We start from the raw sequence: 18,123 nt of genomic DNA on the forward strand, positions 1-18,123 counted from the left end.
TATGAAACACTCCTTTAAATTCATATTTGCGCTCTTCTGTGTCAGCCATCAAAACAGCTTTAAAAAAAACCTGAAAGAACCTTTGATGACTCTCTACACACTTCATGGACTAGGATACACAGAAAAGAGGTCTAGTATCCTGCTCATTTGTCAATATGAAATTTGGCTTGGTTCTTCTCAGAGACTATTTACTAGGGGCCCAGAAAAAGACCATTATTTCCTGTAGACTGAGATCAAGACAAATGGATCAGATAAAGTTTACAGCAGGCTAAATTTTTGCCAAAGAGTTAACATATTCTTTCAAGTTATCCTGATGTCTGAAAGGCAAAGACAATACAAACCCACAAAAATGTACAGAAATAATAATTTTATCTTACCTTAGCTGTGGCAAGTAAATTTTCTAATTAGAACACCACTGCTTTCTTACCTTGAATTTGAGTCATAGTTTTCTAGTAATAAAAAAGGCTTATTGTTCACAGCAGTAAAACCCAATACCTGGGCCAGGAGCTTTTCGATGACCATTTACAGGGGATCTCTATACAGTAATGCTAAATCCAAGTTTAAAGTTTGAGAACCAAAAGACAGAACTTTCACTGAGATAGAAGGGAAGTATTCCATTACATCCAACCCGATGTGGCCCATGACCTTACAGCTCATTTATAGGATCAGTGAAAGAAATATCGGGTGAGCATAGCACATCCTGCAAACGACTAGCGTGTATAATAGTGTAGGCATAAGTTATTTCATTAGCTTCTGACTTTAGAAAGCTAAAATTGAGGTTTGCAGTTCATCAATTGGCACCTTGTTCTAACCACAGACATGCAGACTTTGGCCAGCCAGTTATGTGAATGACCTGAACCAGTACACTGTTCCCTCAGTGTGCATACAGTACATAGTTTCTTGGTTTCAAGCACAGTTGTCCATCTGTAACGACAGCTATCGGTGCCTGCTCTGAATAAGCTTGGACTATTTGACTAGTGCACAGAGGCCAGGAAAAAAAAATAGGTTATGATGGACAATCCAAAAAATATTGCAAGTGTAAAGCACCCCACAAGAAATCAGTCTTCTGGGGCAGTCTTGGCATGGGCACAGCACAGCTCTTTACGCACCTGCTGACACATAAGTGCCAAGATATGAATAGCAGAACAGCAGGAAAAATGGAAGCAAAGTATCCTCTTCTCTATAGGCTTCCTAGAAGTCATGTATTATCACAGTGGGTCTCTGAGAACCTGCTAAGATCAACTGGGGCATAAAAACATCTTCTCAGGCATATAAAGACCAAGACTGATAATGTTTTTTTCCAAGGAAGTCTCAAAACAAGAAAAATCAAACAGGATTAAGTTGAATTTTATTACACTGAATACAACAGAGCTAGCATGTTTTGACCTGAGATTTTTGTGTAGAGCAGAATAAAACAATAGACTTTGTCAAGGAGGTAAAGACAAGAAAAGAGGGGACGTGCCATCTGTCCCTTAACCAAAGTCAGCCAATGGATGGAACAGGATCAGCCTAGCTGGTTGCAACCATCTGGAGCTACAGACGGCAAACGCTGCTTAGCAAAGCACTATCACAAGGCAGACATAAGGTAAAGGAAGTGTGCAAAACACAACGCACTACAGAACTAACCTGTCCCACAGGATGACCTGATATGAGACTTAACACAACACCCTGGGGAAGATTCCTTCCAGTGTCTGAATGGTTCACCTTACTCTTCTTTACAATTACACTGCTGTTCATTTGGAGAAAATGAACCATAAAAATTAACTATTTTGATATAAAGGAATTATAATGAGGGATTGTGACATAGTTACTTTGGCTGCTTCTGAATTTGTTTACTTTGATTAATGAGCAACTGTTGGTCTGGTACTTTTAAATACCCTCTACTATGCTTACATTTTGCCACTGGCAGACTTTTTATTTGGGCTGGGCTTTGCTAAGATCCCACATGATCATGTAGTGCCAGACCATGTCACAACTGAGCTGCTTCTTTACACTGCTTCTTGTAAAGTCCTGGACCTCCAGGATGAGCTTCTTATGCTTTTTTAATACCCAAGGCAGCACACAGGAGAAACGGGACAACATTCCCAGGAGGTTAAACAACAAACTTTCATTCACAAACTTCAGAAAATAAGGGTACTTGGCAAATTTTAAAGCAACATTCAATCAAAATCAAGCATTTCACAAGGCATTGGCTTAGAGAACTCCAAACCATTCAACTCTGAGTTACCCAGATTTTGAGAAGAAGAAATGGGGGGAGGAAGAGAGAAAGATAAAAACATATTGCTTGAATTCCAGTGTGATCTCAGCTACTGTGAAATCCTAACAGTGGGCTGTGATCACATGTTCCTATGCAAACAGCTTTTATCTGCCCTGATTTCTTGGGGCATTCCCCCTTTGGTGGGGCTTTTGCTGTCCTGGTGGCTAATAGCCACTCTGGGGCTGGACTAGAGGCTTCAGGGGGGTGGGGGATGGAGCAGGACACACCCTATGCAAGACACACCCTGCCCCTGTCCCTTTGGTTGTTTTAAGTAGAGGACCCCGAGGCTCAAAACAATGACTGGAACCAAAACAATGGGAAACAGGATCTTCTTCCATGGTGGCAGTAGTGGGATTCTAACCTAGAAGAGAGAGGGAGAAAAAAACAGGAGAGGAAAAAGAGGAAAGTGTACAAGAAATCATACAGCGGACAACTGCTACTTCAATAATCAAAAATAGAAGTCCAGTCAGTATAGGGATTCCACCCTCTGCAAGCCATCATTCCTCACCCTGTGAGTTCCAGAGATGGCAAGAAAGATGCAAATCAGGATCTAGGGGGAAGAGTTCATGAAACCAGTCTTTCAGCTGCAGTGATTGGAAGAGTTCAGCAGACTGGTTGGCAATTTTCTTTACTTTTGCTTGTGCTGCTTAAAACAGCATTTTCTTATTGGTGAGGTTCAGCATTTCATATATTCCTTGCCCATTTAGTAACAATTTATCCAGGATTAGACAGTCTTATAAAATCCTTTTTGATACTTACTGGACTTGTAAGCTGAGCTCCAAAATGGCCTAATGAGTCCAATCTAAGATTCTCTATTGCAATGCGATTGCACACCTCACCAAAAAATACAAACCTTAAGGATAAGGCAAATTTTCAACAGTTAGGCTGCCATATATTTTGGAGCTGATAATCTTACAAGTCCAGGTATCATTGTAACCCAAACACATTTCCTGTATTACCACCCTTATCCCTTCCACCAACGTGGTTTCAGGGGGGTCCCCAGGGCCCATATTACAGTCAATTACCTTATTACAATGCTAGTGATCCAAATGCCAGGATAACAGGGAATATCAGGGTGCACGATGGGAAAGTTACATCAAGTGAAAGTTCTACTGCTTAATAGTTTGGTTGCCTCAGGGGGATTAAAGTTACAACAAACACTTGAGCCATTCCTATCTATTTGGCATATTCTTCTAGGGTCCTAGGCTCAAACCAAATGCCTTCCTAACTTACTAAATCCTTCACTGGTTTCCAAACCTGAAATCCTTCCTTCTGACATCTTGACCACGTAGGACTTCTTTGCTTACAGCTGGAGAAAACTTTCCAGCTGCCGCCTTAGTCTCTGTCAATCCCCTTCTCTGCATGATCACGCTTCATACATCGCTTTCCACTACTATATGTGGTTCCTCTGGCATCAAACTACACTTCTTTCTCAATTCGAAGTAATTTTATACCATGTTCTGAGGAGGTAGGAAGGGGTATATAAATCTGATTTCATAATCATATGAAATCCTGTCTGAGCTTCCAAGCTAAATTCAGGAAAGAATCTTTTCCACCTGCTGTGGCAACAAGAGAGGAGACACAAACAGCCCAAAACAATGCTTGTGACATTTATACACATACTGCAAAACTACTGAGGCAAAACAGATACAAATATAAATATCACAAAACATATTAAGATAAAAATGTGTACAAACAATCACTGCAGCAAAGAACTGTGTAAATCTTCAGTCCTGTTGCCACTTCATCTTCTCACAACCACATCTTTGCATGGAATGCTTGTAGAAGGAGAGACAAAATAAAACTCAGTCCTACTTCAACCAGTTTTAAAAAGAAGGAATTATCCATCTGCTGTTAATTTTGTGTTCTCTGCCATGGGCATCTGTGGTTACCCATGCATACATGGTCAGGGGGGTCTTTAAGACCAGCAGGACTTCCCCAATAGCTGGGAGGCCTAGCAGTACTGGCTGGCCAGGAAAATGTATGGGGTTCTGGGGATCATCAGTCCTTTTGCTTCTGGACAGCATGGTAGGTGTTGTGGGACAAAATGCTGTAAGTCATGGACATCCACTTACTCTCCATGGTCACTGACTTTGGTCACAGTGCCCTGTGGATCCTGAGGTCTCAAAAACCTCAGGATCCTGAGGTTTTTGGATCCTGAGGTCTCAAATGGATCCTGAGGTCTCAAAAACCATTTTAGGAGACCATTTGTCCTTTCTACTATCCCACTGGCTTGTGGATGTGGTGTAGGGGGTGTGGACCACCCACAGTACCCCTTCAATTTTCGCCCGTTCCTGGACTATTCCTGCTGTGAAGTGACTGCCATTATCTGATCGCATTGATTTTGGTTTAGGAAGGAAACTGAATCATAATTTTTAGTCCTTTCACTGTACTTTCCCCTGTAGACCATGCCACTGCTTTAGCTTGCACCTAACTTGAAACCATTTGAATACCTATCAGCATATATTATTTTGCTCCTCATTTGTTAAAAGGACCAAAGCAGTCTACCTGCCAAATTTCCCACAACCCCTTTCCCATCCTTAGGTGCAGGGGCTGCTTCTCTAGTCTGGGTGCAGCACTGGCTGCAGACAGAAATGACTGTTTCACAAGCCCTTTGGGTGACAGGCCATCCTCTACTTACCACCTCTCTTAACAGGTCCTTCATCCCAGAGTGGCCATGCTTCACATGCAGCCATTCCAATAAATATCTCCATTTCTCTTCTTGTTCCGCTTCCTTTTCCTCTTCTAAGACAGCGATGGAGTCTACTTGGTCATTTAAGATGTGGGCTGGATGATCCCACTTCTGATGGGCTGCTACCCATCCAACTGATACCATTTTGGATCTTGCACTTTTCAGAATTTCTCCCCATTTCTCTTTCTGTCATACCAGCAGTCTTTATACCTGTGTGTGCCAGTGGCTAATAGCCAGTCTGGGTCTAGATTAGAGGCTTCAGGGGGTGTGGTATGGAGCAGTGCATCATCCTACCTATGCAGGACTTGCCCTGCCCCTCTTCCTCCCTTCCTGTAGTTGTTCTGAGCCAATACTCATTTTCTCCAATCTCTCACACCTACGTAAGCCTCAAACAGAACTCCAGCTCTTATGCTCATGTTGCCTTCCTTGTGGCATAATTCATCACTCTTGTGGAGACAGACATTGTACTATACTCACATGCCAGGCTGAACAGGGTGCTCATATGAAGCAGAAAAATTTCAGAGAGCCCAATACTTTATTTTCCTTTGTTCCTAAGGCAAAATGGCACAAATATTACCCTTCCATTTCCTCTGTAGACACACTCAAGGTTTTGAATTCAAGGAAGAAAACAGGCACCAGAAATTGTTTTTTTACATTTCTTTGTACAGGAGCCTCCTAAGATTGACAGATTTGCAAACATAGTACTGGGTTAAACATAAAATTAAGCAACGTATAGAACAGAAAAGTCCCTCATTTGTGGCTTAACCTATCTAGAATCTGTAATGATCCTATCTGTCTGTAATGATTAGCTATCAAGTGTCCAGTCATTACAGACCAAAGGAAACCTCAGATTTGCCAGAAGACCTTGGAAACCGAAAATGTGGAATAGCTCACTTATTACAGGCAACTGAAAGACTGCTGAACAAATACACAGCAGCAAAAAAAAATAAGGCTGAAAACAAACTGCTGCCTTCCCACTTAAGGAGGTATTCCTTGAGTGTTTGTCCTCTGTCTCTGAAGCTTCAGAGGACACAAGCACAGCATGTGGCCCTGTCAAGGGAAAAGTTTTAAAGGACAAGTTGGGAAATGGATGGTCATTCAAAAGAGAAATCAAGTGGCTTTGTCAAAACACTACAAATGGAAGCAAAAAGAAACTAAGAAAGTAAAGCCAACAAAAAGAATTGTACAATTTGCAATTTACATGAGTCCAACCAAGAAATGTTATGCAAACGAAGAATGAACCCAGTGGAACTTTATTTTCCTACACTATGTGTTTTTGGTTTTGGCTGGGCTGCACAGTTCAGTCATTTCCTGGATGGCTAATGACAAAAAAGAACCCTGACACAATTTGTGACCTTGACACAATTTGTTATAAGTACAGTTGAAGGTAAGCTTTCTGCCTATCTCCCAAGACACTTGTGGTTAACTGGGTGTATAAATATGTTGTTTGTGAACTTATTTGACAGTTTGAGGTATTAAATCTAGAAGAAAAGTAGTATTAAAGGCAGACCACAGTAGGTACAACTTGGCATGGTACTGTCTTTAGGTGGGATTGAGAGCTAGCACAATACACCAAAGGGATTTGAAAAGCACCAGTGACAGGAATAACAAGGAGTGGGAAAAAAAAAAAACCCAGGGAAAACCCCTCTCTGAGAACAGACCTCAGGGGGCAATTGTACCACTACTTGTTAATTATCCCATCACCAGTCATCTTGTCACAACAGATGAGGGTAAAATCTAGAAGAGATTTTTGCACGGTTGAGTCAGTTATGGAAATAAAATTATGCTATAGTCTGGACAAGTAACCAGGTAACTAGGAAACTGCAGCAAATGCCTACACATCTTTTCTTGGCCTAAGATAGCAGATCAGCATAATTGGTGATCTACAGAAGGGTGATCAGCCTTCCTTTTGACTCTACTAGTACAGAGAAACATGAAATAAGAAAGCATGCCTGATTTTCTCTCTTGTGTATCACAGGTTTTTAAACCCATAAAAGTATAACAGAAAAAAATGATGTAATTCTGGCCAGTTTAGACTCAGATTCAAACATAGGTATTGATGCTACATGATATAAAATGTCTGTGGTAGAGTTTGTGATTTTCTAGGCAGCAATCTCTCTTTTAATATGTAACAAGTTCAATTTTTGTTCTTCCTATTTTTATTAAACACAGTGTTAAACAACCAGAAGTGCCTGATTTATCTCTCCTTCCTTTTGTTCAGTACAAATTACAAGAAACATATTGATAAAACCAAAACACTAATTAACCATAGAAACATGGCGACTTACTGATTTATGTCAAATAAACAGAAAAAAGTAGGGATAAGCTAAACCACTGGTGTAATGTCTGACTTTTAAGCATGTCTCACATCACTCTAGCAGTGTAAATTACTCTCAATATATATCTCCTTTACACAGATAAAGGGATGGCAAGTACAAGTAATTATAGATGAAAACTGGTAATGAACTTCTAAAATGCCTATGCAAGCAATTTTCTTCAGTAGGTGCTTCCTAATCTCTTAAGCATTTGAATTGCAGGCTTATAATGAACTAAAAAAAAAGGCTAGGAAGTGTTGCCCACAGACTTTTTGTGGCATAAGGGTTTACTACACAGAAAATTAATGCGTTGATTTCTGATTTGATTATCTGAAGTGCATGTTAAAAAGAGCAACAATAGGTAAATAGTAGGCATTATGTCCTTAGAAGAGGTTCATGTTTATTTCTTAACTCTCCTGTGAAATATAGGTTGGCAATTCAGTTTTATCAGAGCCCCTGAAGATACACAATGCATATCACAACATTGGAGAGATATGATTTGGATTTGTTTGCAAGATTTATTTGTTGTGAAGCCACAAAAAGAGATTACTTACCCTTGGGCTGTTCTTCCCCTCCTTTGGAAGGTGGAAAGAAGCTGGTGGTCAGACTTCCCAGATGGTTTGCATGTTTAGTTTTTTAGGAAGTCTTAAAAATGAAGAACTTTGTTACATTTTTTTTTCTCACATCATTGTTTAACTTGGGAGTGGATACCCCTTTTCTCATCTGTTTTTCAGAACAAGTCATCTCAAGGGCTCCAGTAAGCAGGAAATACAGGAAAAAATGTGGTGAATTACTCTTGAAAAGCTAAAGTTATTAGGCTTTAAAACGTTCCCCTAGTATTTGCATTATTGCCTAAATATGCCCTGTGTAGAACACTGAGCAGTAAAAATAATTTAGAAGTTAAGGTAACTGACAAGTACTTAAGCATGACCACTACTGTTACTTTAGAAACCCAACAAAGATTTTATTCCCATTTGCCCAATTTTTATGTGCGAAGGTTCCCTTGTGTCACTACTGGAAACCACTGAGAAGCTCCACAGAGAGCTAGGCAGGTGAGTCTCAAGGAAAGAAAGTTTGCATTTACAATTCTTTTCTTCTTTTTTCTTTTTTCTTTTTTTTTTTTTTTTTTCTGGAGTAAGGAAGCTGTTAAAAGAATATGAGAAACAAGGGAACTTTTAACTTTTTTTCTACAGACACTCCGGTGTTTAATAACTTCCTTCTAATGAGAACCTCCATCATAGCAAAATTTCCCTATTTTCTTCCACATAAATAGCTCTTCAGACAACAACATCTGCGTTCAGTGTTTGCTACTTTTGGGCCCTGCACTCTTCCTGTCTGTAATCCCACCAAAGCAGAGCCTGCAGTGCCCAGCAGTCTCTCAGGCACCGGCCAGGCTTTGGCAAGTGGTAGCTGCAGTGCAGTAAGATCTCTGCTGCTGGTGAGGATCAGGTTTCAGGAAGGAGATGAGACCAGTGTAAAGTTATGAGGTGCTGCAGTTTGTCTCTCAGTAGCCAGGAGAAGAAATGACAACAAAAACAACCTTTTTAGGATTTCTTAGTAAGAGGTACAGTTGTAAACAAATGTTCCCCCTCACAACACAAAGGTCACCCTTGGAAATGGAGCATATCTGTACAATGAGCATGGCCATTCCTTACTATGTTTGTTTAAGACCTAAGCTGTTCTTGTATGAAACCCTTGGGAAAGCAGCTATCTCCAGGTATCTCTCGGGAACTGCTAATTTGTCAATGTTGCAACAACACCTCTAGTGCAGGCAGTGGCTAACTGGGAGTTGTTGTGTACTGAGAAACATGGCCTGAAAAGAAATCCTAAGAATTGCCAAGACAAAGAGAAGCTGAAATTCTCCAAGATCTTGAGAAGTTTCAAGGTCAGGAGCATTGCAGGAGTGGAGAAGCACACAGACAACAGTATGGACCTAAAACAATGGCAGGAAAGAATCCCTGAATCCTGAGAGGCGTGAGACACCCAAGGAGGGTGTCCTTTGATGAGTGTGAAGGAGTACACTTATAGAGTGAAAAAGGCACTTAAAATATTTAAACACAGACAGATAGCGTGAAGTTGTTCTCCTTTTTCACTTCTACTATCAACACAGTAGAAAAAGCATCTGTTGCTAATCACAATCACAACTACTTCTAACTCCCTATCTCCCTTAAAAACACAAATGCAACATAAATCTGCACCCAGAAAATGCATATTTGCAAACTTGTCTATGCACAGATTTTCTACTAGCTGTATTACCTGATCCAATTTCCTCTACCACTACTGGAAAACTGCAGTCTGCTGCCCCAATTGTGGCAGCTCCCAAAAGGCAGCTCAGCAAGTATAATAAGGGAAGGCTACCAGCTGGGTATTAAAGAAGTACCTGCAGTGTTTCACATATGCTTTGCCTTTTGTAACTTTGCAAAAGCATTCTGTATTTCTTCACATATTGTGAAATTCCACATAAATGGTGAAATGAATTTCTAATGAATCATCACTGAATATATGAAATTATAAGTGATAGATTGATACGTTAGCTGCTGTTAACTGACAGAAAGTGATCAGCTGTTGTGAAAATACAGCTTTAAAGACCTCATACAGCTTTCTAATAGTCCATGAAAAAAGTCTGCTTCTAGTGAATTTATTTTGAACTACTGCACAATGAAATAAGAAAAAGAGAATTAAAGTTTGATTCTGAATTACAATAAAATCAATAACTTTAACAAAATGTTCACACATTTTTGCACTGCAACCTAAGCTTGGAACTAGAGTGACATAGATAACACTTCCATGTAAAAACTCATAAAATTTTGGATTTTTAGCAGCTTTATTAGCTATATAAAGACATTGAACACCTCTTGCCATTGAAAGTGAAGTGCAATGTCCCAGTGGAGCAAGAGCTGATGCAAAGAATATTTTTCTTTTGGAAAAAGACATGTCAACCCCACATTTTCACATACCTTCTGTGTCCTTTTTAACATTACTAACCAAAACCCCTTTTTTTCTACCTCAATTATTCTGCCAGCTCTGAATCCCCTGTGAAATTAACAAGGAGCAACCTGGACTTTTGCTTCTCTTCTTACCCATGTCAAAATGTCTTACAGCCCAGATTCCCTCAAGTCATTCCGGTGTAAAACATGCCACAGTCAGCACTTTCACTACTCCTGATGATGACATGTGGACCAGAAAAAGTCTAAAATGAATCTCAAGATGCTGCTGGTACAATACACATATAAAATTACTTGTACAATCGAGTTCCTAGTGTAACATGACTTTCATAATGAACCAAAAATTATTTCAGCAACCCACTTTATATTCTGTTCCCTTACACCTGTGAAAAACAAAAGAGTAGTAAAATCATCTCTCCCATTTTTCCCTTTCTGTGTGGTCTGTTGTATAGTGATGGGAAAACCTTTCAGGAAGAAAACTTTCAGTAAGTAACACTGTTCACCCAGTTTGCAAAGACATGCGCAGATTAACACTTGTACTTACCACTCCCACAGGGAAAGCTAGAACAGCCATCATCCAGTCACGGAGGGAAATGAGTTTTTTCAGCTGCCTCTCTTGCTCTTGACTGTCATTCCCTCTAGTGAGAAGACTGGACAGGTCAGTCAAGACGCAAATCCCAAAGAAGACAGCCTGGATAACCTGCACGGAAGGGAAACACACTCTTGAACACATCTTAATCTTTCTGTGATCCTTCTCCCATTTCTTCTTCTCTTGAACAGAGAAGATCAGCCCTTTGGTAGAGAGCAGGTCAGACACAGGATGAGGAATATTGCCACAAAATGCATGAGGAATATTGCCACAGAATTGACATGGGGAGTGGGAATACATCAGTCCCTTAAATATGGGTAGAGTTTATTCACATAAAAGCCATGTGTGCTTCAAAGTCCTGCATGCACCTTGCTCCTAATTGCCCCTGGGGCAGAAAAGTGAGGAATGCTCCCTGTGAGAAGAAAGGAAAGAAACACAAATAAGTGTTTCCTTCCCCTGTGACAAGAGGTCTCTCTTGGAGATTCTGCCTGTCCCAGACCCTCCACCTAAAGGTGAAGGAAGTGCCTGAGACTTCCTGACAGACACAGCACATGGCCCAGGCAACAGCAAATCTATCTCTACTTCATCTTAGGTAGTGAAAGATAGAACGAGAAAGATGCAGGAATTATTCACTTTCTTCTCCTGATGGCAGACTGTAATTTACCTAACTTTTCCTTTTTTGCATTTACGTATTTGTGTGCAATATAAGATTATCTGTTAAATTAAATCGTTGGTTTAATCACCTGAACCCACTGATTTGGTTCAAACTTGACGCGATCTTAATGTGATCACTGAGTTTTTCTCCCTTAATTAGCTTAGTAAAACTGTAATAAGTTAGCTCAGGAATGCTCTTGCCTGAGGACTTGCACATCCTTTCTAGTACAGTTCAGAGGAAGTGCACACAGCTTGTTTACTCCCCAAACTGGAAGCCCAGGTCACAAACCCACACACATCAGGTAATCTCAGGTAAAAAAAATTAACAAAACAAAGGCTTGGTTCCCAAATTACACAGTGATTAGTCAAAAAACATGAACATATATATGCTTAGAATTCATACTTCATGTATTTCAAAGCAAGCATGGAGTCCTAGTTTAGAAGTCTTACTGTAAACCTAAGTGTTCCACTCACTAGGAGTCTCTGACCAAGCAGAAGACTACCCATAAGAAATAAGAATAGCATATACCCAGATACTGCAAAATACAATTTATTATCTGCATACATCTTTGCAGAATTTACACTATAATAAGGCAAGACAGGCAGACAGGAAGGAAGGATGGATGGAGAGAAATACCAAACATATGTTGGCTACCAGGAAGAAATCCAGAGATGTGTAATGATTGGATGGATAAAAGTACACTTCCTTCCTCAACAATCTTTATATAACCCAAACACTTGTAAATTCTGGCTGTAAAGCTGTGAATGACAAATACTCAAATGGCCCCTGGATCTGCTTGCAATTCTGTTGCCATTGCTTTCTCCTCTCCAGGCTGTAGCTACATAGAATTTGCTTGATAAATAGATGAAGCAACCTTACAAAACATTCCCTGAAGCCGTGAGATGTGACAGACTACTAGTGCTAGAGCTGTATATTGCGCTAGAAAAAGGTATTACTATTTCAAATGACTGCTTGGAAAAATTACAATCTTCTACATAATTTTTGAAAAGACTTTTAAATGTAAGCTGGGGCTTCTTGGAGCTACTAAGAACTCCTAATGTACTTTTTCATATTATTTGTTTGAAACAAGCACTTAGTAGAAAAAAAAATCTTCCCATACTCAGCCCTGTTTTCCACCAAACAGATGGCCTATTTGGAGAGCTGAAACAGAAGAACTAATTATGCATTTGCTTGACTTATGAGGAGATATGATACCATCTACTATTCACTCAAGAATGTGAATGCCAAACAAGACAGGGATGGGAAAAAAGTATACCTAACAGTAATGAGATCAATCTGAGTGTTAAAAAGTTTAGGCTGAGTACCAGGAAATATTTCCTAACAGTTAGCTCCATCAGACCATGAAATAGTTTCTCAGAGGAAGTGGTGGAAGCCTCATGGCTTGAGTCACTCAAACCGATATTGGACAAAACACTCAATAATGTACTGCAGGGAACAGTATTATGCTGGCAGGGCTTGGAAGAGTGACTAATGGATTGTTTGCAGCTCTAACTACAATTCCCTGAAATGGTCCCTCTCCAAAGAAACACAGACTCAAACAATCACACGCCCACTTTCCAAGGGAATTGAGATTGTACATCCACCAATCAATCACAAACTGAGAAACTTCTCTCCCTATTATCCTTTTATGAACACAGAGCTTCAAGAGAAAATATAATGATATCATTGGGAATGAAATCCCAATTAGGAGTGACAACTCCTGAAGGAAAATACCCAAAGATTTCAGAGGGTAGGTATGAAGCAGGCTACTCTACAAAAACATTAACAAATAAAAATCCATACAGGAAAGAGATAATTACATCTTTATTGAGAACATTCAGAGCCAATGAAAAAATGGTACAGTGTTCAGGGAGGAACAGTTACAGCTTAGTCATACAAATAATGTACATACATTCACTCCATTCATTCTACTTCCTTTCCTTTCTAGAATGCACAAGAAAACTCTTCTGACACCTATCAACACCTGGGATTAGAGTTAGGACCTCCAGAGCTGCATGAGTCTCAGCAACATTAATTAAACAGAATCAGTAATGATTTATATCCTTTGTGGGTCTGGCGTAGGAAAAGCACAGCATGCAGCTACTGGTGGTTTTTTGTATGAAACAAAGTTTTTAAGTCCGTGCTCGTCGGTGTGAATGCTGTCTAACAGATGTGAAAAAAATCACAGTAAGGAAATAGAAACTCCCTCTAAACAATGTTCTCCAAGGTGTCCTGGTGTTACCTCAGATTTAGGATCACATTTTCAAAAGAATGACCTTATTTTGAAAATTTGCAGGTGGTAAATCTATACATGAAACATCCTCAAGCTGTTAAACAGCTGACTTTTTTTTCCCTTGGAAATGTAAGCAAGAACAACATTTCAAAAGAAATACTTTATAGTTTTGTCTCTAACTAGAGCTTGAAGGAAAACAGTGATTTAGAAAAGGACAAATTTGACAGAAAATAGACAGAGCTTCCCTATACCATGTAACAGTATAGACTGATAGTACAGACAGAATCAGGAACTTCTAAGCAGAGAATGCAATCCCAAGAAAATAACTGAACAGGTATAAAATACTTACTGCTGATCCTTTTTCTCCTAGAAGCCTGAAGGGGCCACTGTCACTAGAGTTGATCCTACAGTACCTTTAAACTGTGATAATGTAATGACAAGTAATAACAATGGCCATCTAAAGGATGTCAGCAAACAAAATGCAGAGCAGAGAAAACACTTGTTAAGTTGCTGCAGGAGAAAAACAGCTATAAACACAAGATGAAACCAAGCAGCACAGAAATCTTCTCACAGTGAGATGTGTTGAATTACATAGAATAAACTAATTGGATGTGTCTGTCTACCACAAGAAAATAAAAACTTTCTTCAGTAGGACTGTTTTTTTCACAAGGACTGCAGCTAATGACCTCCTCGTACTACTCCTAATTTGACTTCCTAAGAGTCAAACAGAAAACCTATTTCCTCATAAATCTATTTCTAGGGCATGGAACTCCCTTCTCACCCATGCCATGAAGTTCCATGGTGTGGAAAAGATCTCTTGAGATTATGAACATTCTGTTACTAGTCTTACCAAAGCAGAAAATTCAAGATTAACACCACTTACTTCATGTGGCCCTCTATGAAATAAGGCTTCAGTCTAGGCTGGCAAATGGATGGCACTGCCAGAATAAAGGATGGAAGTAACACGCACAAAATCCACAAGAAATAACGAAAAAGCACTAAGTAACCAAACATAACCCACATGATAGGATGACTAATTCACAGAAAGGTGTCAGGGAAGCCTCACTGATCCATAGCGGCAGGTAGTGGCAGCAGGGTAGTCAGGGCCCATCCCATCCCCAGCCAGGAGCAGGGCAGCCAGTGTGGCAAGGGGCCAGTCCCAGCCTCAGGCCATCAGGCACGCCCTGGGGACAGACCACCAGCTCGAAGGTGGGGGGACAGACATAACCTGACCCATCAAACCACTCAGGCTTAAGAAACATTTTCCCCAAGAAGATGGAAGTTTAGCTCTACCAGCATGCAAAATCAAATTGCTGAAAGTTGTAATTTCTCTTGTATTTCAGATTTTACAATCTGTCATATAAAGAACATGGTCTGATTTTCCTCTTCAAATAACAGAAAATTATTTGTAACCTTGGAGTGTGTACTACTGCTCACTGTCACCTTAGCTTTAATTTCTCCAGCCTCTACACATCATTACTTGCTGTAACAAATGTACTATGCTTCAGCAGTTGACTGTTTCAAGTGGTGTTGTGTATTGGGCTGTTTGCAGGCACCTGTGGACAGCCTGCATCCTGTAACAACAGCTCGGTTATCTGTAGTAGCAACATACCAAGAAAGTCCAGGATGAGAAATGGAGAATAACAAGGTATTTTTAACAGAAAATGCTTCAAATGAAGTCATGGGTTGCAGCTGCTTAATAAATATGTTACTGTTCTTGATTGCATGGAACTACTGATTGTTCTTGCCCATTGCCATTCCACCACTACTCACAGGCACACTGCTTTATTCTTCTCGCTTCTCCTCTCCTCGCTTTATCTTTATTAGTTATGATAGCAAGCAGAAGCTGGACAACATTACAACATATAATCTTTGTATTAGAGAAGCTACAGACCTCAGATAAGAAAAAGATAGATCTTTGTGTTTACAGACAAATGAAAGAGAGGCATAAAGAAAAAAGTGCAAGAACCAAGAACCTTTTAAATACTAAAACACACCATAATACATCTGAACACTAAACCTACAATTAATTAGGGTGCAAGAACCATGAGAAAGCACTGTGTGCTACTCAGAATCATTATTTCTGTGCAAGGAATAGGGAAAAATACTCGTATTTCAAAGGTCAGAAGTGAAAAGAAGCATCACCCCAGAAGATTCATTGACAGTAAGCTAAGGTAAAAAGGCAAAGCTCATACCGCATCTTTTTCCACACCAGCTGCAAGTGCCATGGTTGTTTTAGGTTGCTTTGTTTCTTAAGCAGGTTTCAACATTATAGGTCACTTCAACACAGAAAAGGTTGAGCCCCTGGCCCATCAAAAGCCAGTAGTCTCAGAACACAAGTACATCATACAGAGAAAAAAAGTAACAGACAAGGCAACGAAAACAGAGTAAGCCAAAGGAATAGTTAATGCAAATGCCATCTATTTTACTTTGAGTTGTTTACTGGTTAGGAACCTTGAAATAAGTATTTCTCCTATCTCTCCTTTCTCTTTTACTTACACAAATTACAATTAAAAACTACACTAGTAAAACATGGCACTTACTTCTATCAGAAGAGACATTAGAATCTCAGTAACTGGATGAAAGGAGGACAGCCTTTTAAATGTCCAGCACTGTCCTCATCCAAGCTAATGACTCATGTCTCCCTTTGCAGCCTTCAGTGGAGGGACAGCTCTTCTACCCAGCATGTTGCACATGAAGACTAGTCCTTAGTAGGAAATTTAACTTCATTTTCATGGTTTAGTCTTATGATATGAATCAGCTTATAAAACATGCCTAATACCATATGATGTAAGTTCAGGGGCTCCTTTAAATATAATTATTTACATTCTACATAACCTCCTGTGGTCTCTTTCTTTGAAGCCCATCAGCATTGTCCAAATATAACCAAGGATGGGGTTTTAAACCACTGGGATTATATAGATATATGAAAGAATAAAATCTACTAGGAAATTAATATGCATGAAAGAAAAAATTGTTTGACTCTTGGGTCTAGTTTTTACAGGTACTACTACACTGTTCAATTCCTAGTGCTTAAGCACCTATTATAAAGATGTGGAATGGGGACCAAGCTGTGGAAGATAACAAGATCTTGTGTTACCATGACAAGAGATGCCTTTTAAAATTATGCAAAATTATGCATACAAGATGTGTTTTAATGTGGACAGACAAAAAGCCACTCAACAGGCTCTTCCCTTCTCTTTTCATCTTCTCTCCACTTAACCCAAGAAAATCCCTTACTCTGTTACTCTTACTGGAAAGGTTAACTTTCAGACCATTCTGTTTTAGCACGATTCTTGACTGTCTCGCAAAGATTTCCAAAAATATGCAGCATAGTTCTTGAAGAGATAATGTATTTGTGCTAACATAGTTTTTAAAGCAGTTTTTATAATCCTTTAAGTACTTCTGTAAGGACAAATATTCCTTACTACAGCAAACTAAACCGAAATTTGGTACACTAGCAAAAATATTTGGAAATGCTTTATCTTTTGACAGTAACAGAAGCATCTTTATTCTTTTTACATGGGTGCAATATCCTCAGCAAAAAAAAAAAAAAAAAAAAAAAAAAAAAAAAATCCATAGTGGACAACTGAGGAATTCATTTTAAAGTGCTACTCTACCTCAGCTGAGTTGCATAGATGACATTTCTAACATGATCTCAGCATGACAGAGTGTATGCCATCTGGCTCAAAAGTGCTAACAGCCTGGAATCCACTGCCACATATCAAATGAAGAGATGGAATGGACAAATGTACAAGGTACTAAAGAAATATGAATGAAAATTTGAACAGATGCTGAGAAAATACTACATTTTCTCAAATCTTTTGCAATTGTATCAGCTGTGTCATTCTTCTCCAACACCATGTCAGTATTCTTAGATGTTCATATATCTTACTTTGATCTTGGCTAATACACTCAAAGAAACATGAAGCTCATTGTTGCAGTACTTAAGAAATTATTATTCTATTTTTACTTTATCTTTTTAATTGTTTTGACTAAACTCATTTTCTAATAATCCCCATCTTCTTCCTTGCTGTCTTATATTGTGTATAGAAAAGCTGCCATTACTACTTATTGTATCCTGCTTCTAAGACAGTGTAATTGCATTAAATTTATATAATCCATTCAGCAAACATGTATAATACAGTTTATTCAGAATAGATTATGATTTTATTAAGTTATATATTTTATGTTTTTCTTTGGTAAAGATTAATCTTATTAGGATTATACACTGCTCAGAAGGTTATGTCATTATTTTGGCTTAAATGATCATTTTACACATTTTAGCATGATTGGTACTCTCTTTGCAGCAGTGCCCTTGCAGTCAAGGCAGGAAAAGCAGCCCCCTAGACAGTGTTTGGGATAACTAGCTAAGAAGGTAAGACTTGTTCTACAGCTGTCTATGCTAAAATGAGCTTTATGATAGGGTTTCCCATG

The 18,123-nt window shown here is 39.2% G+C and overlaps 1 protein-coding gene across 4 annotated transcripts in view; it reads right to left on the reverse strand.

Moving 5' to 3' along the window:
- AIG1 (androgen induced 1) overlaps positions 1–18,123 on the reverse strand; it is a 123,657-nt gene that overhangs the window by 76,468 nt on the left and 29,066 nt on the right. For all 4 annotated transcript variants that reach the window (XR_010997311.1, XM_068184743.1, XM_068184744.1 and 1 more), the window contains exon 2: positions 10,754–10,909. Coding sequence is in view for 3 of the 4 variants with exons in the window: in XM_068184743.1 (XP_068040844.1) it covers positions 10,754–10,909 (156 nt within the window). In the remaining variant the exon portion in view is untranslated. The remainder of the gene's footprint in view (positions 1–10,753; positions 10,910–18,123) is intronic.

The sequence above is a fragment of the Anomalospiza imberbis genome, chromosome 3 (assembly GCF_031753505.1).
Source record: "Anomalospiza imberbis isolate Cuckoo-Finch-1a 21T00152 chromosome 3, ASM3175350v1, whole genome shotgun sequence".
NCBI classification, from domain to species: Eukaryota; Metazoa; Chordata; class Aves; order Passeriformes; family Viduidae; genus Anomalospiza; species Anomalospiza imberbis.